At 33.2% G+C, this 24,187-nt stretch overlaps 1 protein-coding gene across 10 annotated transcripts in view; it reads left to right on the top strand.

Moving 5' to 3' along the window:
• LOC127723042 (uncharacterized) overlaps positions 1-24,187 on the top strand; it is a 260,474-nt gene that overhangs the window by 108,981 nt on the left and 127,306 nt on the right. For 5 of the 10 annotated variants that reach the window (XR_007991824.1, XR_007991823.1, XR_007991817.1 and 2 more), the window contains exon 3: positions 9,967-11,591. The exons of the other annotated variants lie outside the window; for them this stretch is intronic. Coding sequence is in view for 1 of the 5 variants with exons in the window: in XM_052229476.1 (XP_052085436.1) it covers positions 9,967-10,136 (170 nt within the window). In the remaining 4 variants the exon portion in view is untranslated. Of the gene's footprint in view, positions 1-9,966; positions 11,592-24,187 lie in introns of those variants that run through there. 10 annotated transcript variants of the gene reach the window in all.

The following is a 24,187-nucleotide window of genomic DNA, read 5'->3' as shown; positions in this document are numbered from 1 at the left end:
TCTTTGTAAAATTTGTTCTATGTTACAATTAAGATGTTTCGTGCATTTCTGACAATAAATATAGATTTAAGATATGTTTGGCTAAAACGAAAAATTTAGAAGTTGTAAATCTGTTTTAAATAACTGAACACTGCATTTAATACCCCCTGTATGTGCACCTCTTTTTAAAGTCTTTTAAAGGTCATGATCCATGTGATCGGTACTTCTGGAAAGTCACTTGAGACACAACATTTTCAGTTTTATTTACACGTGGTTTGAAACATAACAGACGACCAATATTAGTGAAAATGTCGGGGAATTTAGCAGAATTTTCACCTATGGTGATCGGAGGGAGCATTATAAGCGCTGTATCGATGATTGTTCATATTATAGGATTTTCAACCACATACTGGTATAGAGTAGGTGATGCTCATTTTGGATTATGGAAATCGTGTGGAGAAGTTGCAGGAGCAGAGCTATGTTTTGACATAAAAGGTATTTGGAATAATTCCGCTTTCCCTACACTGTGGGATGGTCCGGAAAGGGTGAGGTTCCTCATTTCTGTGTTCTCGGATAACTCTTTTTCATGTAATTTTTCTCTGTTCTCTATATTTTAGTCAATTTATTTCCAATCTATATAATTAGCACTCCATTATTCTCTATTCCGTATTTGTTCTTTATTCTCTGTTTTCTTCTCTTCTGTACTCGTATTTCAAATTTTTCATTTACTTTCTTTTCGTCAATTATGACTAGTTACCATGGTGTCGTAAATATTTGATCTGACTTGTCTTTTGATAATTACAAAATATCACAGCTATAGCTGTACGTTGGTCGATAATTGCTCACATCCACTTCAATCGAACTCAGGTGGATATTTGTCTCATCAATTGGCAATCATACCATATCACCTTTTTTTTTTGTATAGGTGTGGTTTTATGAATAAATTTATAGTATTTATTGTTGATATTTTTATGAATGTAAAAAATACATGATAGTTGAAATATACGCCTGGTAGAACACTAATAAAATAAACAGACTGGAAACAAATGGTTGGAAATTGGAAACCCGACATGATTGTAAACAAACACCTAATTAATTATAATACGGTCCACTCATTTACACTGTTTTAAATCGCCCAATAATGTTTATGAATATTTAATGTCTTATATACAATTACAAATACAATTGTTGCATTTAAGGGGGGAGGGGGGGGGGGGGGGGAAGAAGAGGAACGAAAAAAATAATTCTCCATCAAAATTCTAAAATGATGGTATATTTCTGAAGAAAAAAGAAACTAAATGCTTACGATAACTCTGACATTAGATGCGTTTGGCACTTGACGATAAATCCTACAGATACATGTCGATTTTTTAATACTTATCTGAGTCATTTTGTACCTAGTTTTAGCTCACAGAAACACGTGCTGAGCTCAAATTCCAATGAATTAAGACGTGGTTCAATGCTTTGATGTTTATATTCAACTAAGATACGGGTACATTTATGTCGTTGTGTAGACCGCCACATACGGCACGGGGTTTATGACACAGGTTGCGGCTTCGGAGCGGGAAAAAAAAAACAAAAAAAAAAAACAATCGAAGTAAACTAAAAGTTTAGTATTTTCTTTTTTGAGTATTGTTGGTAGCAAATACCATATTAGAAAGTACATATTACTTATCAATTTCTAGCTAACAAAAGAAGACGTAACTTGCGCTCCGTTTTCTCAAATACTCCTTCTAAGGTTTGTATCACACATTCAGAGACTTGGTAAAATGTTTCTGGATTAAAACTCAATTTCATGAACCCGCTTTATATATTTATATAGAAATGAATTCTTGTCATAGTTTGATACCAAATGTCTTGGTTATAAGGCATTGAAACATAGTATGTCGCAAAGGGTGTACGATTTCATATCTCACGGGGATGGGGTATTAACCACAAGACAGTGCCTCTAATTATGTCTTCTTTTCTGCAAAAAAAAAAAAGAAGAAAAATACAACAAATTTTACATCAAAATATAAAAAAAACTTATCGTTTACAATGAACTATACATACGCTATACTGCTCAATAATGATATAAGTAATCGTTGGAAGAGACTTTGATGAGAAGTGGACGTAAAAGCGCATTACATGTTATTGTATGTTCACGTACATGAAGCTTGATACCAAACACTACATTGAAAAATAGAGACTGAGCAACACGGACCCCAGTAAAAAACTAGTGGTAATCACCGATTCTCAAGAATGGTAGACATATCCTGCCCCACAAGTGACGCCGTTCATACGTAATATCAAGTGATTAGACATCATGCAATATCGAATTGATGCAGTGTCTCTTATCTCACATTAAGACATCATGCAATATCGGATTGGTAAATGTCTCTTACCTCACATTAAGACATCATGCAATATCGGATTGGTAAGTGTCTCTTACCTCCCCATTAAGACATCATGCAATATCGGATTGATGAAGTGTCTCTTATCTCACCATTAAGACATAATGCAATATCGGATATATATATACTCGATGTCTTTAATATTTTTTTACTTCAGTATAATTTTGATAACGTGATGAATAATATAAAGATAATAAAAATATTCTCCTCTCCAAAGCAGCCAAAATAGAGCACTGAACTGCATGTTGTGCTTTGTGCGTTTTTTTCAATAGTAAAACAAAGTGCTTTTTTCATGGTTGTCGTTTGGCTAGATATTTGGCTTAATTTATGTGTTTCGTATCTACGAAAAATTAACCCTGGTGATTTGTTTAAATAGTTAGTATAACATAACAAATAACTGATTTTGTCACTTTGGGACAAATGGTCGTTCTTTCATCTCCAACGACTATATACATGTATGTGAACCCCAGTTTCGCTCCCGCGCGTTCTTAGGGAACGACACGTTCATACGTAATATCAAGTGATTAGACATCATGCAATATCGGATTGATGAAGTGTTTCTTACCTCACCATAAAGACATCATGCAATATTGGATTGGTAAGTGTCTCTTACTCCCCATTAAGACATAATGCAATATCGGATTGGTAAATGTCTCTTACCTCACCATAAAGACACTATGGAATATCAGATTGGTAAATGTCTCTTACCTCACCACTAAGACATCATACAATATTGGATTGGTAAGTGTCTTTTACCTCAACAAGAGATTACCAAGTTGATAAAGCATCGGTCATGTGCCTTTTCTAAATCTTAAACTTGACTGAGTGTGGAATATTAAAATAGAAAGACGTTTTGCAGGTCAAATAATAGACAAGACTGTTACCGGTAGAAACAATAGACAAGACTGTTACCGGTAGAAACAATAGACATTGAAAAAACGCACAAAGAACAACACTGAAAACTAAAGCAAGAGCAACACGAACCCTTATTAAATAAAAAAGGGGGATTGCAGATGATGCACCGGAAGGGTAAGCATATCTTGCTCGACATGATGCATCCGTCGTGTTGCTCATGGTAAGTACACATTCAATGATAAGTCTCCATATCGGTAAACAGCCACATGGCAACATTGGTGGTTCAGTATCTTCCTTTTAAGCAGCAATCATCCTTCAAGAAAACCAGGAATATTGTGTTCATTTAGGCCTAATAAAAACAAATGTTGTTTAACTAACCCTACTTAACTACATCTTCAGTGCCTACCCTAATGATTATTTTGTCATTTTTTAACAAGAAATATTAAAGTCAGACTGGTTCCCATGTTTAAACCAGTCAATAACTTAAACAAAAATAAATGTATATGGCTAATTACTAACCGTAATTTTTTCAGCATGTTAGCTGAAACACATATATTTTATTTTGAGGGGTATCGGTGGCCGAGTGGTCAAGTCCAGGCGATTATATATTCAAGTAATATTACGCGTATCGGTAATATTACTTAAACACGTAATTTTACTTTTATTACGCATATTTGTAATATAGTTGAGTAAAAAGTGTTATCTCCCTTTAATCATAGATTGTATGGACAGATTCAAGATAAAAAAGGGAAACAAACAAAACACATTAATAAACCCAACAAATAAAATGAACACAAGAAAACACTTCTGTTTTTTATCATGTATATATACTCTATGCCTTTAATATTTTTTTACTTCAGTATAATTGTGATAACTTGATGTTTAATTTAAAGATAATAAAAATAATCTCCTCTCCAAAGCAATTAAAATAGAGCACTGAACTGCATCATAGTATCCCGATGTGATTTTACATGGTTGTCGTTTGGCTATACATTTGGCTTAATTTATGTATTTCGTATCTATGGAAAATTAACCTTGGTGATTTGTTTAAATAGGTAGTAAAATATAACAAATAACTGATTTTGTCCTTTTGGGACAAATAGCCGTTCTGTCATCTCCAATGACTATATATGTGAACCCCAGCTTCGCTCCCGCGCGTCCTTAGGGAACGAAACGTTCATACGTGATATCAAGTGATTAGACCTCATGCAATATCGGATTGATGAAGTGTCTCTTACCACCCATAAAGACATCGTGCAATATCGGATTGGTAAATGCCTCTTTTCTCAGCATTAAGACATCATTTAATATCGGATTGGTAAATGTCTCTTACTTCACCATTAAGACATCATGCAATATTGGATTGGTAAGTGTCTCTTACCACACCATTAAGATATCATGCAATATCAGATTGGTAAGTGTCTCTTACCTCACCATTAAGACATCATGCAATATGGGATTGGTAAATGTCTCTTAACTCAACAATAAGCCATCATGCAATATTGGATTGGTAAGTGTCTCTTACCTCACCATTAAGAGATCACCGAATTCATAAACCATCGGTCATGTGCCTTTTCTAAATCTTAAACTTAACTGAGTGTGAAATATTGAAATAGAAAGACGTTTTGCTGGTCAAATAATAGACAAGACTGTTACCGGTAGAAACAATAGACATTGAAAAAACGCACAAAAGAACAACATTGAAAAATAAAGCAAGAACAACACGAATCCCTATTAAACAAATAATAGGGGGATTGCAGATGATGCACCGGAAGGGTAAGCAGATCTTGCTCCACATGTTGCATCCGTCGTGTTGCTCATGGTTAGTACATTTTCAATGAGAAGTCTCCATATCGGTCAACCGGCACATGGCAACATTGGTGATTACACATTGCACCATCGGTGGTTCAGTATCTTCCTTTTAAGGCAATCATCCTTCAAGAAAACTAGGAATACTGTGTTCATTTAGGTCTCATAAAAACAATTGTTGTTTCGCTAACCCTACTTACCTACATCTTCAGTGCCTACCCTAAAGATTATTTTGTCATTTTTTAACAAGCAGCATTAAAGTCAGACTGGTTCCCACGTTTAAACCAGTCAACAACTTAAACAAAAATAAATGTATAAGCCTAATTTCTTACCTTAATTTTTTCAGCATGTTAGCTGAAACACATATATTTTATATTGGAGGTCTTGGTGGCCGAGTGGTCTACAAGTCCAGGCGATTATTCATTCAAGTAATATTACGCGTATCGGTAATACTACTTAAACGCGTAATTTTACTTTTTTTACGAATATCTGTAATATAGTTGAGGAAAATCATAGATTGTTTGGACAGATTCAAGATATAAAAGGGAAATAAAACAAAACACATTAATAAACCCAACAAAAAAAATTAACACAAGAAAACACTTCAAATTGTGATAACGTGATGAATTATTTAAAGATAATGAAAATATTCTCCTCTCCAAAGCAGCCAAAATATAGCACTCAACTACATTTTAGTATCCCGAAGTTTTTTTTTCATGGTTGTCGTTTGGCTGTACATTTTGCTTAATCTATGTATTTCGTATATATGGAAAATTAACCCTGATCATTTGTTTAAATAGTTAGTATAACGTTACATAACAAATAACTGATTTTGTCACTTTGTTATGGGACCAGCCAGAGAAAATATAAAAGAATAAAAGTAGACATGGTGCCGAGGTAGATTCATTTAGAAATGAATATGAATCAAACACAATGTCTGCCTACTGGGGAAAGCTTTCTCTTTCTCGTTACACATTGTCTGCCCCCTTGCCGTCATTAACTCAAAAGCTGAAAAAGCATTAATAGCCGTTTACGTTGCGTCCTGAGCACAATTCTGTACAACATTCGTAAGAGCGTTTTTTACAACAAAAGCTGGATTGATTTTAGCAGTAAATTGAACTAATTTTACTCTAAAAAAAATTTTGTCTATTAACCGACAGATACAGTCTGTCCAAACTGAAACGATTCTGACTTTTTGTCCACAGAAGCAGAGGTACAAAACGAGATTTTGTTCGTACATGTATATATATACAAATATTTAAAAAATCTCGTCTTGTACCTGTGCAAAGAAGTTGAGCAAAATGATGTCAACTTCGTTTTTTTTTCGTCTATAGGTCCATCATGATGTTCTTCTAAAAGATTCATCATATCGTAATTATCCGGAATCGATGTCATTATATTTTGTGTCCATGTTATCACATTTCGCATATTTGACATCTAATACGCTGCACGGTTGTTGAAAAGCCATGCTTGTTTATTTAAAATATTGGTCATTGAAACGCTTTTCAATTCCATATTGGTCAGTACTATCAAACGTTTTGAAGATCTGTAGTTTTCTAAACAAATAATCGGATCTGAACAGACCGAAAAATCCGGATTTTAATATTTCTTATATTTTTATCAATAAAATGTTAAGGGTTGGCGTCAGAAATGGAGTTATCGGGAAAATGGAAAAACACTATTTATTTATTTTGGCCTTAAACATACCGCTTGGTATAAGTGTTTTGATTCAATATGAAAATAACACTTACTAAATGTGGTGTTTCCGAAGCGATTCTCATCAGGAACGTTCAGACCAAGACATTTGAAATATAGATATACCTGAATAGATCTGAATACGTGTGGAACTATATGACCAACATGGACATTAAAGAATAATCAATTCCATGTATTAGGCCAACTTCTTATTGAATTCATTTTCTTTGTACTTGTCTGATTTTATTTCTTCTTAAACCACTGCAGTTATATGTCAATATCGTTTCAAAAATATTTGAAAGAGTCAATAGCCTGACTCTCTGATCATATCCTATTACTGATTATCGGCGATCTGTGTTCCCGATTGCTACATGTATTAAATCAATTCTTTTTATATATCGTGTACAGCATATTTTGATTTGTGTTACCATGCAGTTGCAATTTCGTGTCGATAATAGGGAATAGAATATTAAAATAAACTTCCACACTTAAACCGGTCATATAAAGTTTGTCTGTCTGTATTTCGATCTTTGTATGTTTGAGTAAATAGAATTAGAGGGATCATAATACATGTAATACATAATTGTAGATGCACCAGTACATTCCAACCAACTCGTAGCCGCGCAAGTTCTGGAATGTCTTGCTCTTGGAGCCTTTGTTGCAGCTCTGACTTGTGCTTTCCTGAAGATGTTTGTACTCAAGGAGCAAGGCATGCTATTTGTTGTTACAGGCATACTCAACTGGCTGACAGGTAAATATTAATAACTCAGTTGTGAATAAGATGAACCTATACGACGAAATATACCTTCGGATGTTTATTACGCAACACTGAATCTGAGATTCAGTAAAAATTGTCAATTTTCCGCATTATTTGTAGCTAAAGGGTGTTTTTGAAGAAAAGCCACCATGCTCTCTTATGTTCGGGATAGTGCTTACTGTGACCAATTCGATGTCGGAAAGGTTTTCAGATCTTCATGGACAGGAATAAAAAATATTTACAGACAAACGACGGTCTATATGTAATGTATTTTAACGAAGAAGAAGATTATAACCACTTTTTTTATTCTTGTTTTTAGAAAAAAAAATGGAAAAGTATTTATGAGTGAATGAGAAGATCAATTTAGATTTTAGAGTATCGTTAAAGCAATAAATAACTGAGTAAATTATACATTATATTTCTGGCTTAAATGTATTTGATAGTAAATAATTTGCATTATTTATTCTTTAGATAAAACGGAGAATGTGTTCTAAAAGTGTCATTTATGCTGTTTAAGAGTTTTGGGGTAAAATGCGGATCTCGAGAATTGAAATGTTTGTTTTGAAAATCAGAAAATTAGGAATAATTTACCTGATTGTACCAAATCAGTTTGCATATACTATTGGTTTCGGTATCGGATTCGACCCGGAACTTGTTAATTATTGGTAATATCAATTATGTGGAAAACAAAAGGGCCTGGAATGGTGTAATTTTTAATCAACACCATGGTCCTATATTAGTTATATATAAAGTTGAACTCTTTGATTCCTTGTTTTTACTTTATGTCGGATATCAAACTGGACCTCGTTATTTTAGTAGTATAGATGCCTTTGTTTGTCGTTTTATGTCTAAATAAATGGGGTTTTACAACAGGACGGGGACTATCATATATTCACGACAAAGTGCATGCGATTTTAATCAATGTATGCCTTTTATTAGATTTTAAGCTCATCTGATCCGAATGATCAAGTGAGATATTTTCATCACCTAGCGTCTGTTGGCGTCCGTTGTTCGTCGTCGTCTTCCGTCGTCTGCAAACTTTTACAAAACTATTCTCTTCTGAAACTACTGAGCCAATAAAATCCAAATTTGGCTGCAGTCATCATCATGGTATCTAGTTTAAACCTTGTGTCCAATGAAACCGCATGATAGCCAACATTACCGACATGGCTAAAAATATAACAAGGGGTAAAATGCAAGTTTTGTCAATTATCTTGAACACCGCTATAGATAAAGAAAATCCGAACAGGGGCAGAAATGTTCTAATATACCTACTGTCTATTTCATCAGAACTATCAGCCAACTTCGTACAGGAATTATCGCCTTTAAATGATGATTTTTACTATTTGTGTTGCCCATTGTCTCGAAAGAAATCCATGAAAAAATGATCAACAAGATACATGTAAGGTCTTCGAATAAGTCAAATGGCAGAAATCGTCAGTTGACTCTTTATGGGACTACTTGCCATAAATGATGATTTGAATTTTTTTTTTTAGTTATTGCCTATTATTTTGAAAACTATAAAAAATTGAGAAAAATTTCAAACAGCAAAATTGATCCAGACGACTACTTAAAAGAGCTAGTTCCAATTGTTCGTTTAAAGTGGTCTATATTAACTACTAGTATCTGTATATGTGTTTTTAAGCACTCTCTTTGGATCATGGATAATCAAAATATAAAAATTGAAGAAGCAGTTACTGTAGTTAACTGATTTTCAAATCTCATAAATCGATTAAGAAGACAAATGAATGTGACAAACAAAAACTGAGGGAATCAAACGAACCCCCAATGAAGCGAGACCGGGTGTGGGCCTCCCGGGTAAGATTCACTTGCTATGCGTGCATTACCCGCCATGCAAATCAACAATCAGTTAAAATGTCACAATCAGAAACAGGACAAAATCGGTAAAATTACTGATTAGTCGACTATTCTGGTATCTAAAGATCTAAGAAACCATGTGACTAGTGAGTGGAGACACCGACATATCGTAGAGATCAGCTAATTTTTGATGATGACCGTTAAAGCTATGTAGTTTCGATTTCAGTCGTTCTTCCTCTTTATTCAATTGGAAAAGTTTTTGTATAAGGAGCATACCCTTGCTTATATTGTGCGTATAATGTGAACATGCACGAGGGCTACGTATGAGATAATAAAACGCAATTTGATGGACAGAGGATATGTATCTGGTAAAAAATCGGAAATAGACAATTGGAATGTTGAAATCACACTTGTCGTAGATTCTAGTTTAAAATCGTGCATCTGTGTGTCAATACCGAGGAACATTTCAAGTTCTAGTTTCGGTTCTGTCACAGTTTTTGAATAACCAGTCATATAGTGACGTAGGGAACAACAGAAGGTCGGCTATTATATAAAAATGTATGAATTGGGGTACATGCGTTTTCATACATAATGGATACAGGTTATTATTTTCGGGGAAATAAGTAAGATTGGTAGTTTTAAATAAATATTTTCTTTCAGGAGGACTTGCCTTGGTCGGAGTAATTGTCTTCGCAACAATGCAATTCGGTGGAATTAAGTTGGATAATTCCAAATTTTACTATTCCTTTGGGCTATGTATTGTTGGTGGAATCGGAGGAGTTGTATCTGGCATTCTATTCTTCGTAGCATGGCGATGGGTGAGAAACTAACGAAAACAGCTGGATGAACGAATTATCTGTATAAACGTTCTTTCTGTGAAATCAGTGAAAGAAACTTTTTAACTTGAAACCTTTTTTAATGATTTCTTTGTAACTTTTATGATACTCGAACTGTTGATTCATTTTACATTTTTTATTTACTTACTGTGTATATATGCCTCTCATTTATGTACAGCTTTTTGTAAAGACCAGGATAAGTCATTTTTGATGGTAACATATAACGCAGAGAGTTTATCTTTTCATTTCATGTACCTAGCTGCTACAGAAAAATATGAAATAAGTTTTTATAAATCTCTCTGGTTTGAGAGATGTAATTTTAAGAGTAACCTTACTCAAGTAAAGCATTCTACACAATTCATACGTACACTAAAAGGGAACCATTGATCGCATTTTCTTACACGAACACTAAAAGGGAACCATTGAGCGCATTTTCTTAGGAAATGGAAAATTAAATTAAAAAAACGCATGTTATTATAATAATATCAATTTTTACGTGTTATGCGTGTTATACAGGTTTACCTCTTTCTGTCCTCATGCACACCCGTTTGTCCATCCGTCCCATGAAACTCCTTCACATTTTCTCACGAACAACAAAGTAGAGCTTCAACTTCCTGTTTACAGATAACGTATATATTCTAGCACATCTAGGCCATGTATGAAATGTTCGTCTCAATTTTCAAGGGAACTACGAATATAAGAGCGTTCCTAATGTGTTATTAGGCTTCATGAGAATATGCTTTACCTTGTAATAGATTTTCTGATTGATCGCTCATCAACTTCGTATTTAGCATTCTGAAAGCTGGGGTGTGATAAATAAGCAATAGCTAACATTTTTTCTTGTTTTAATTGTGTTTAAATTAAGAAATATATGGTCATAATAATTTTGTTTTTTACTTTAAATGTGGAAGAACCGCATATAGAAATATGAGTGTTGTTGTACATAAGGAAACAATCGTTGAGTTTTGAGTATTAAAAAAACCTTGCACATGGTATTACATTTGCACCTTTCAAATCTACAGATGTGGCATAAATATTACAGTATCACGTGAGTTAAATTGCAAGGCTTTCTTCTTCCTTTCTGGCTAGTGATTTTTTAGATACCATTTAGTCAATTTTGATAAAGATATGCTTTTTTAAAGTTTATTTGAACTTAGAATTAATGAAAATCAATGTCAGGTTGGTACTTCTTTTCATTGTATGTTAGGTGTTGTAATATAAAATGATATGAACTGTGTCAACAAAAGAGACATCATTATCAGACTGTTTTAAATGTAAGGTTTCGTACATAAAAAAACATGATATAGATATGAGTTTTATAAATCTGCCTTCAGCTTCAGTGGTAGTTGATATTAAACGTTTTGTAACATTTTTAACTTTACTGTAAAATATCAACCTTGGTAACACCATATTATTGCATGATAAGCGTGCATATACCATATAATTGCACAATAGGCGTGATTATACCATAGAATTGCATAATAGGCGTGATTATACCATATAATTGCAGAATATATAGGCGTGATTATACCATAGACTTGCACGATAGGCGTGATTGTACCATAAAATTGCATGACAGGGGTGATTTTACCATAGAATTGCAGGATATATAGGCTTGATTTTACCATAGAATTGCACGATAGTCGTGATTAAACCATATTATCTCACAATAAGCGTGATTATACCATAGAATTGCATAATAGGCGTGATTATACCATGCAATTGCATGATAGGGGTGATTATATCATATAATTGCATAACAAGCGTGATTATACCATATAATTGCAGGATATAGAGGCTTGATTATACCATAGAATTGCATGATAGGCGTGATTATACCATATAATTGCACAATAGGCGTGATTATGTCATAGAATTGCATAATAGGCGTGATTAAACCATACAATTGCATAACAGGGGTGATTATACTATATAATTGCATAATAGGCGTGATAATACCATAGAACTGCATGATAGGCGTGATTATACCACAGAATGCTGTCATATCATAAATGTGAGGAGTCAAAATGCCACATCATTCATTGTATACCATACATTGTTTTAATGGCCTCAATATTCTGATGTTATTAATAAGAATTTAGACGTCTTTTGTAAGATACAACATATATTGAAATGTACTCATTTGCTTTATATATTCATTAAAAAATTTCGTTATACATCTAGATTTTGTTATTCGTTCTATGCATTATTAGTAATAGTGTGTCAAAAGCACAAAGCAAATAGTCGCCTTTGCCTATTAATCCACTCCTCGATTCATAAACAGATCATAAAGGGTCAGTTATGGCAACAGAATTTTGCTGATGTTCAAATCTCGTAAATCGAATAAACAAATATAAATCAATAGAACAAAACAAAAATAAGGGATAATATAAACAAAAGAAGGAGGGAGACAGGAAGCGTCGACGGGTTAGGGTACGATTGTTATCTATCATGCTAGGTTTAATTAGGTTCTTGGATTGGTGGTTTGCATGCTACACCTTTTATTCATTTGGTGTTCATATGCCTTTTAATGATCATATGAAATGCAATGTACCTTAGACTGAAATAAATATATGTTCATGGTCCGTACGACCTAACGATGTAATTTGGATACGGAACCTAATATTTTCAAACGCCAGTATTTCGGAGCATAGGTTTTGACCGAGGCTATTTTCCACTTAAATATTTTCCTGGGATGTTATGTAACACAATGTGTATAAGAACAATATTTAACAAGGTGTATTTCAGTCTAACGTAATTGATACAAATTAAAGCAAATCCAAAAAATATATATATATATAAAACAAAAGAAAGGAAAGACTATGATGAGGAAACTATATACAATTTTTGGAAAAAATGTAATAGATTACGGAGAAAGACATTTTTTTCGCAACAAGGTGTCGTCGTCAAATATGAAATATAGAGTCAGTAACAAATTGCGCAAGACGTAGTTAAAATTTTATCAATGTAATCTTAAATATTTTTGAGAGTGATGAGATTTGTGGACTATATTTAGCATTAAGATTAATTAATGAAACTAAAGTTAAAGACGTAAAAGTATTACAATTGGTAACAAAGTAACGGATATAATTTTTAGTAATTCTTTTATAGGTATCATGTAGGTGTAGGGGTTATATAAAATGATCGAATTGATCTTATTTGATTGTAAATTTGTAAATATGTTTCTTATGTCTTGTGTAAATAAACATATCTTTGTTTTTATTATGTAGGATTCTCAAAATTGTAGAAGTTGTATACGACAGTTTTTTCCCTCTTTTGTTTTTTGTTTTGTTTTTGTTTTAACCAGATAATTCGATATTTTAGAGAACGTATTGATTATACCTAGAAATTGTTTTATTAAATTTTGCTAGTCTTGAATAACCCAGTGAACTGAAGGCGATCGAACAAACGATTGATAAATAAAAAAGAAAATAAGGGGAAGTGAACAAGTTTTCGTTTTTCCAAATTGGGATAAGTTTAGCATAGGGGTTAGGTGCGATCTTCATTAGAATAGCCATCATTTGTACTGTTAAATTATTAAGAATCTATCTTGGTTATCTAAACAGAAAGGTGCGAGTTCTGGTTCTAATGTCATGAACGATGGGTACAAAATGGTGTCAACGCAATTGGTTGGAACTGCTTCCAGAGAGATGTCTTCCTCTGCGCCATTGTTCAGGGACGAATCTTTACCAAACACCTATGTTAACAGTCTCTTGAGAAGGATGTACCCAGCGCTAGATGAACTCTCATGATGTATCAAGATGTTGGACTTGCCGAATTTTATGAATTATATATGTGGTGATGGTTACCGAAAACTTAACAAGGAACTAAAGAATTTATAATAGCATCAATAAAGAAGGACTATCGTATTTTACCGAACTTTCGTTCTTATTGCGATGGGAGGAATTATTATGTAACACAATGTGTATAAGAACAATATTTAACAAGGTGTATTTCAATCTAACATAATTGATACCAAGTACATGTACCTTGCAGACATTTATCGTACATGTATTGTGCTGACGTTAATCTGCCCAACCTAGTACATGTATTATTTAATTGCTAGACTACTCTATAAACTGTTGACATTTATGGTTATTGTTGAAAGCTGGTGAATGACCCCTCTGAACTATATAAGATCCAGCTTTGGATATGAAAAAAAGATTCCGACAGGAGATTCCACCAAGGTATCCTCCTTGTGGGTAGGCTGGAAATAATTCACTAACCATCCGAATAACTCAGTCAGGACCGAACAGTTATACCACTATACGATCACGTGTCCGTGTGACGATATGAACATTCGAACAATTCAACTTTAAAGACAGTTTGTGAACAATCGAACATTTGAATTTTAGAAACAGTCTTAACTTTGTAATTACATAATAAAATGTATTTCTCCACTTACTGACTTCGTTACACCTGGCCCGTCTGGACACCACTGGCATATTTTACACAAGAAAATTTCAATTGAACTTAATAAACTGGTTATGTCGCATGCCGTACAAAATAGTCCACGTAGGATTTTCTATAGAAAATACATGTTCACATTAAAAAACAGATTATCGAAAGTTTTCATTTCATGTAGAGAAATAGATATTTAAAATGGTTTGAACAATACTGCGTATTTGAGGATGCCGAGTGTATGGAAAGCCTTTATGTACTTTTTCTGTCGTACATTGCATCTTTCTCATTCAGTTCAATGGAAATATATATATAAGATTATTCATCACAACTTATGGTAATCAATTATTATAGCAATGGTAATTGTACTTTGATTTTTTTATGTTCTATTCCTGCAATGTTTATGTACCTCCTAATCATATGGAATTAAAAAACGAAAAAGAGAACGAAAAAAGAAAAAGACGATTTCAAATTGTACATTTTTTGTTCAAACAAACAGTGTCCTCCGAAAAAGTGGCTGCTGTCATCATCGGTTTATACAACGGATTGTCATCTTATGAGAATCACGACAATACGTGAAAATGTCGAATTCCGTTGTCAAAATAGGTGCTATTATATTTAAACAAGATTATGAGATTTTTTGAATATTTGAGTCTTATACAGCTTTTTGGTTTTTAGACATATCAATAAAATTGGCTGCTGGAATAAAAAGTGGCTGCCATCTTTATTGGCTGCCAAAAGTCTTTGCCAGCTGAGTCAGGTGAGTTATCAAGACCATTATAAACAGGCACAGGAAAAATAAATTTGAACTATCTTGTCTCAGTCTACATTCATTTTGTTTTGAATTGAGATCGTGATTGATATCGTAACAAAACACGAATCAAAACTATAGTTTAGTGTCAGTCGATTTAAAACTATGATAAAAATGTGTCGTATGCTTCAAAATACGTACACATTGTGACAAAGCGTAAACAAATTCGAAACCAGACCTGAAAAAAGCGAAAAAAAATTTGTGAAATATTATTTTTTTATAAAAACAAAATCATATGAGTACAGTCAAAACCACTAATCAAAGATCTTATGCCAGTGTTAAATAGATAACAATTTTAAACGAGTTTTTTCTCCCAAAGAATCTATAAGTTTACATGGATCGTATCTAAAATTTACAAGCTCTTTATACCAATCACCGTAATAATTAGAATTTGATATTTCCTTTGTAAATGTATCTACATTAAATAATTAAGTAAAGGTTTTAAGTAACGAAATTCAGACTTCATAACTTACCAGTGATACACATAATACGTTCTTCAAATCTATACCGACACAACAGACACAGGCAAAACAAACGTATTTGGATATATAAACACTGTTAAATGGCACCAAAAGAACATCACCGTCTGAAAAAGGAAAACAAACATTAGAGAGCGTACAGACGTCAGTTTAGTCGTAAAGGAGTAGGTCCAGTAAGACCCCTTTTTGGCCCCAAAATATAGCAGTTTTGCAAAATTGTTAAAATGTAAACTTTTAGCTATTTATAGGAAAGAAGAATACTTCTGTTACATAAATATGGGCTGTTTTTTACAATACAATGCACATGTATCGGGTACTAGCATCATTAAGTCATGCTAAATTACTGAAATCTTCACAATTTTAGCATTTGAGTTAATTTTAGACGGTTTTCGTCTTAAATGGAAGTGGCCGCATTCGTGTTCATTCTTAATATTTAAATGTAAGTTGTATTTGATGATAATACATATCATATATAAAGATCGAGGATGAACACGAATGCGGCCACTTTCATTTTTGACAAAAACCATCTGAAAAGTGACATATTATGGCATAATTGATAGATTTTTAATATTTAAGCCTGAATTTGAGCGTCTTTAGTGACTAAATCGGCCCAAATCTTTCAGATTAACTAATTGAATCTACTAAAGTAGACACTTGAGTGTTTAAAAGTGTCCAAAATATTTCATCAGATGAACCTGAAATTTGAGGCCAAAATCGGCCCTTACCGGACCTACTCCTTTGTGTATAGAGTTTCCCATGATAAACTAAAATATGTAAATCTAGGAAAGGACCGTTATTGCTGTTTTTATAAGTATAAAAATTTGGAGATTTAGTATAATCTACCGGAGTTTAAATAAATTGGATATAAGTAATTTAAGGCGACCGTATGGACTTCAACAATGTAAAAAAAACCATACCGTATAGTTGGTTGTAAAAAGCCCCGACATTAGATAGGTGAAACAATTTAAACAAGAAAACTAACGGCCTAATTTATAACAAAACAATTAACGAAAGACAAATATGACGGACATGAACCAACGACAACCACTTAACTACAGGCACCTGACTTGGGACAGGCACACACAGAATGTGGAGGAGTTAAACATTTTGGTTAGTGCTCAACCCTTAACCTTGAACATTTGTATAACAGCACAACATAAGAACAAAAGGTGAATATCAGTTACAACTCAAAAGATCGGTAAGATGCACACAAAAAATAAACAAAAAGCACCGATATAAGAATAATCGCAGTTACTAAAAGCTAGTTCAAATCTAATTACAACTAATAAATAAATCATTTCGTTCCAGACGAAAGTAGATTGGTTCAATGTAATTTTCTTTGTGTAAATTTCTGCAGTATATGTAGAGATTTTTTAATAATTTAGCGCAAGAATATGTTTAAGGTAACGGTAAGTGCTGTTGAAATTATCAATTCCAGCCGATTTCATTGAGTGTGTAGGAAAAGGTAAAATCTTTGGTTAGCTTGCTTGCTAGCTGAACCGTAAAGTCATTATCAGGTTAGGTAAACTACCCTCCTTTATGAGTAGACTAGTCCGACGGACAGATAGAATTGGTCATCTGTGGGACTAGTCTACTCATAAAGGAGGGTACTTTACCTAACCTAATAATGACTTCACGGTTCAGCTAGCAAGCAAGCTAACAAAAGATAATAGCTATTCTTACACACTCAATGAAATCGGCTGTAAATGGAGTTCAAACGGATCTTTACTGATTTTGGTCATACATATGATTTTCACGGAGGCCAACGTGAATTACATTCTCTGGGGTTGATAAATCATTGTATCAACTGATATTGACAGCATTGCTGATTATCAATTATAAGAATTTAATTTGCCGAATAATTTGTGCAATATAGCATCATATTTTTTCAACCGCACGCTCTACATTGGAAGGAAAAGAGGGACGAAAGATACCAGAGTGACAGTCAAACTCATAGATCGAAAACAAACTGACAACGCCATGGCCAAATTAAAAAGACAAATAGACAAATAATAGTACAGATGACACAACATAAAATACTAAAGACTAAGCAACACGAACCCCACCAAAAACTGGGGGTAATCTCAGGTGCTCCGGAAGAGTAAGCAGATCCTGCTCCACATGTGGCATCCGTCGTGTTGCTTATGTTATTACAAATCCGGTAAAAAGTCTAATTCGGTAAGTCACATTCGTGAAAAGGGAAGGGTATTGTAGTTACAACATAAGGAACATATCCGATATCATCTGTGAAACGGTTATTCCATAACGGTCAACCAACTCGTGATGGCGTCTGTAAAATTTACGAAGGGATGATTTCAACTTTACCATTTGGAACTCTTGGTTTAATAGCTTCCTTGTGAGCAGCAATCCTCTATCAAGGAAATCATGATAGGAAACACAAGCCCGGGAATATCGTATCAATTAGGAGATATATACTCCGTATGCAGGGGCTGCTGGAATGTTGCTACATAGAAATGGAAAGTTCACAATTGGGAAGCTGAAATCATCTCTTTTGTCGTAAAGTTTTGTTTTCAACCGACCCTCATTGTCAATTTCTAGATGTAAGTCAAGGTATGAGGCAGACTTAACTGTATCTGTAGTATCCTTTATCTCTAGTTCGATGGGATAGATTCGTTTAACATAGTCACCAAATTTTATATTATGTAGTGAGAGAACATCATCTATATAGCGGAACGTAAAGTTAAAGAATATTGCTAACTTCTTATCTTTCTTCCTAAGAAGTTCCTGTATGAAGTCAGCCTCATACTAATAAAGAAACAAGTCGGCAAGAAGAGGGGCACAATTGGTTCCCATTGGAATTCCGACAGTCTGTTGAAAAACACGTCCTCCAAACGTAACAAATATGTTGTCAATCAAGAAATCAAGCATCTTGATAATGTCAGTTTCAGAGAATTTTTTGTTTGAATCAGAGTGATTCTTTACAAAGTAGGATTTATCCCTCCCCAAGACAAGATACTTGTATCTACGTTCGCCATTCTTTTTAATTAAACAAAGTAATACCAACTCTTTTAATTTGTCTTTTAGTTTGGAATGGGGAATACTTGTGTAAAGTGTAGAAAAGTCAAATGTTTTAATACTATTGCAAGATGAGAGAGTCTTAGATTGTATGTACTCTAAAAGATCTTTGGATTTTTTTAGTATCCACATCTGATTCACGCCACCTCTAAAATAGGCAGATTCACAATAACTTTGGAGCCCGGCTTTGATTGCTGATAAAATAGATGTTTATAATTTAGAAAGAGGTTTCGTGGAGCACTTGGAAGACCCAGCAATATATCGTTGTTTGTAAGGACACTTTTGTAGTTTAGGTTTCCAATACCGTGATGGAAGATCCAGATATTCATCTTTGGTTGAAATTCCAAAGGAACATAGAACAGACCTATGATTATCCAGGATTTCCTCTTTGGTAAGTGTCGTGAGGGTATATGTTGAGTTTCCAAGTGAATTGTCAATACCTAATTCATTTATCAAGCAGTTTATGTAATGATATTTACACACAAAAACGATGTTGTTTGGGGCTTTATCTGCGGGGACAACAACATATTTGTCATGGAGGTAGGACAAGTGTTTTGCAACATTTGGGTCTTTAAAAATTGACGTAGCATGGGTATTGATAGGCCCATTTAGTTTCTTAATCCGGATTTTTATCAACGACATCACAGCCTTAATTCATTCGGAAAGAGTATCTACGTCTTCTTTCTCGCGTTTAGCCTATTGCCTGGCATAATCCTCGACTGAATCCATTAGTATTTTGAAGTTGTATTTCCAATTGATGGATTTAGGGTCACAATATTTCGGACCTTTGGATATTTGAAGTCGTCAATGTTGAGATCCTGCAAAACGTGTTTGTAATTGAAAATTTTAGTTGCAATTGGTTTGGTATAGGTATAAGAAATTATTGGTACAGACTGATCTTTAAAATAAGGAGGTATTTTCGACTGAACTAATTTATGATGAAGGATATTGCCTAAGTTGACGCCATCGAGACCTTTGTTGGCAAAGGAAAGTTTAAATAAAGATCTTTTCTCTTTTTCATCTTTTCCAATGTGAACTGGTTTGAAAAGTCTGTGACTTGCAATATCCGAAATGATAGCTGTAAGTTTGTATTGGTTTGAATGAGGGTTTGTAACAGTGGTTTCCAATTATAAATTGAACAGAGAATGAAGTTTTGAAAGGGGTAATGAATACAGTTTCGTGCGAATGTGATTAATACCTAACGGCATTTGTATAAATGGCAGCAAGTCATTAGTAGAGACATCATGCAAAGTAGGTGATGTATAAGGAAGTGACATTGCCCCTAAAGGCACGAATGATGTTCACTAAAACCAAAGTTTTTGACGGAAATGCAACGAACTCGAAAGTGGTTTATCAATGTGGAAAGGGGCGATATGTCTGCCACTCCTTTTACATATTCATATACTCTCGGTCTATGACATTGTGTTTATGTCTCCTGTTACTTGTCCCAGACGCATTGCGACCAATTTTTTTAGCACAAACCGCTACATTCTTTATGTGTCTGTCCAAAGTAAGGAGCCTGTAATTCAGTGGGTACCGTTGATTCATTTCTGTTTTGTTCGTTTATTGTATTGTATTGTTAATTGGTCGGTAAGATTTTTTTTCGTTTTGATTGTTTCACATTTTGTCATGTCGGAGCCGTTTATAGCTAACTATATAGTATGATTTTTGCTCATTGTTGGAGGCACTTGCGGTGATATTTTTTGCTGACATCCACGTGTATTTGGGTCGTTGTATCATTTTCAATTAAACAATACATCTTTATTTTTATATAGATTAAATAAGGAATTATGATTGCATTATATCATCGATAAGTTGACATACTCTTGTCATATAATGATAAATTTATTTTTGTTTGACAGTTTCTTTTGACCGGCAGTAAAACACTTGCCCAAGTGTTGCGTCCGTTTGCCTGTGCGGGATCATAAATACGTATTCACGTCCGGTCAGAATAGGGACGTAAAATCCATTGCCTCGTGAAGTGAGAGTGCCATGCTCAGCACATTAAGAACTCTTGCATCAACTATGTGAAGGTCTGTGGGTAGCCTGCTGCAAGGCAAAATGTTTGTTTCTATTAAATATACCCTCATATTCCAGTGACATCCCAATTTCTCCGACATTCATGCCGGACGGCCTCTATTACCGGACCTACCTATTATAATTATTGCTAATTTGTTCTCGTCCTGAACATGCACGAAATAATTGCTACTCAGTGGACGTTGAGCAAACACCAATCAATAAATCGTCATTGATACCCAGCTACTCTCGAGTATTAATACTGTTGCAGCAATACATTATTTGAATTTATATATTATTCAGCATCAAAGTTATATCATTGGCCTATATTATTCTTTCATTTACATTCTGGTATTAAAGCATCAAAATCTGCGGATATTATGACGAATCTTACTAGATTTATTTACTACATGCAATTTAGCTTTTTAAGTGGTCAATCATAAACTTACTTCTTTCTAGCATAGTTCAAATGTACCTAGTCACTAAACACTATACAATCATAATTACAAAACTGTTATTGTATGTCTCTACACTACAATAGATAGATATATATGATGTTTGTTGTATAAACTTTACAAGGTATCTACGATCTGATGTGTTAAACAATCAAAACCTATGGCTAGCTCTTTGGATCTATCCGTGTTCTATCTATTACAGACTGAGCAAAACCTATGGCTAGCTCTTGGGATATATCCGTAATTTATATATTACAGACTAAGCAAAATCTATGGCTAGCTCTATTACAGACTAAGTAAGGGGAGGGTTGGACATTCAAACTTGTTTTACCCCGCCACATTCTGTTTGTGTCTGTCCCAAGTCAGGAGCTTGTAAGGGAGCTACCATTTGATTAATTCAGTGGTTGTTGTTTTTTGCTGTATATCATATTTGTTTTTCGTTCATTATTTGGTACATAAATCAGGCCGTTAGTTTTCTCGTTTGAATTGTTTTACATTTGTCATTTCTTGGCCTTTTATAGATGACTCTATATACGGTATAGGTTTTACTCATTGTTGAAGGCAGTAAGGTGACCTATAGTTTTTAACTTTTATGTCATTTGGTTTCTGGTGGAGAGTTGTCCCATTGGCAATTATACCACCTCTTCTTATTTTTTTTAAGCAAAAACGAATCAAAAAGTGACATTTTCATGTTGCCTATCAAATTCATTTTTGACCAGAGCCATATAGGGAAGGATCCTCCTTTTTCTTTCTGCTTTCTTTCTTTTTCACTTAATATTCTATTTATTTTTACACGCATTTAATGTGTTCTTGCACTTTTTTATATACTGTTACAATAACTGAATGTATGTATACGCTGCCCCTTTATTTTGTAACGCAACTTATATGTCTGTTTTATTTTGCTTCAGTATACATGTGTTTTCTTTCTAAAATTATAGACGAATAAATCTACTATTATTATGAAATATCTCTGAAATAAAGTTTTTAACTTAGATTGGTCTGAAAAAAATATCATGATACTTATCTTTATATTATACTTTTTCGCAAGTAATACGAATAAGTTCAGTCCTACAACTATGCCCAAGAATTTGCATCAAAATGATGTTGGACGGAAAATCAGCTTATCACCAACACCACTTAGAAAACACAAAATGTTCAAATAAATTGTCACTCCAATTATAAGTTTGTTAGTTGATGAATACCACATGTTTAGTTTTCTTGATAATTGGTGGTAATTGTTGCATGAATGAATTAACGGTAATGTGAATATTTAGTTACAAATGTAAACATGTAATACAAATGAAAAATTATAGGAAGACAAATAAAAAAAAAAATTAATGTGTAGGGAAAAGTCTGAAATGGCCTATATCTGTACTCGACTGTACTGATGTTTACTCGACCAGTCTGAATTGGTCTGAATTTTACTTGACATTACTCGACCCCAGTCTTAGTCATACTCGACCGTACTGATTTGTACTTGACCCATTCTCGACCTGTACTCGACCAATTTTTTCAGTCTAAACCATACTCGACCAAAGGTCTGAGCAATACTCGACCTGTCTGAACCATACTTGACCAAAACAACAACCTATACTTTTTTTTGATTTTAGCTGTTAAAGTCAATTTCTTTTTTTCTGACAGCCACAATAAAATAAAGATATATATAAAAACATTTTTTTACATCCTTACATGATTCTCAGATTTATCAAATAGAGATAGTTAAATTAGATTATCTTATATAATAATTTAATTATATTAATTTTAAAGTTTTTGTTAAAAAAAAGATTTTCTTTTAACTGAAAACCACACCTTTACTGAGGGTAATAAAACCTTATTAAGGTGCTTCTTGTTTGGCATGTTTTTTTTTTAAACTTCATTTTCCTAAATTCCTAAGAAAAGCTATATAGGTTTCATGGTTACATACACTAGTTATATAATTATCATTTTAATGAGGTTACAACAGCCAAAAAATCACTGAAATTGTTTAACCTTATATTAGAAATATATCTATTCTTATTATAATTTGGGATACATTATATATAATATATATATCAAAAAGGGATAAAAAAAAAATCAAACAAAATAGATAAAATTTTTCTTCTGATTAGTGGTAAAGTATAAAGTAATACCTCCTGCTTGGAGCAAACTCATTAAAAAGATCACACCTGGTCAGAGAGAATTAATTTCTAATTAACATTCATTAAAAATTGCCATATCCTGTAAAACTTAAATTGCAAGGCCTTTTGATTTCACTAGATAAGTAATACACGAGTTTAAGAAAAAAAGGGCTTTCTTTTTACCTGTAAAACACACATGTACTAAGGTAAATAAACCTTATTTAAGTGCTTCTTGTATGCCATGTCTTTAATTTTGACAAAAGTTATTTAAATTTAATTGAAATAAATTTTTTCTGCAACTTTGGAACACATTTCCTTTTTTAAATGGTTATCAAGGATTGCTATGGAAGTTCTATTATCATGAATATATTTAATTCTTGGTTTTACAAAATAAGGTGTTATTTTTTAAATTTATTAAGTTGCTTTATATACTATTCTAAATATATTTTAATAAAAAAAATGTTCTCTGAATTATTAACTAAACTCAACTGACGCCATAAATCTATACAAGGCTTAAGTAAATGGGAAATTGTCCAGTAACCATAAAATATATCTGAAACATTCAAAAATTTGAATAACATTGAAAATATTAGTCACAAATCAGTTTTGAGATTATTTGATCAGCTTGTTTTATTTTTATTTTAAAGGTGATAATATATATATATGTAAGTGTTGATAAATATGGTGTTGAATTTATATTATGTTTATTGTGAAATTTTGGTTTCAATGC

Source organism: Mytilus californianus, unplaced genomic scaffold, assembly GCF_021869535.1.
Source record: "Mytilus californianus isolate M0D057914Y unplaced genomic scaffold, xbMytCali1.0.p SCAF_13, whole genome shotgun sequence".
In the NCBI taxonomy this organism is placed as follows: Eukaryota; Metazoa; Mollusca; class Bivalvia; order Mytilida; family Mytilidae; genus Mytilus; species Mytilus californianus.
Note: the sequence above shows the minus strand (reverse complement) of the source record. Positions and strands in the feature narration are given on the sequence as shown.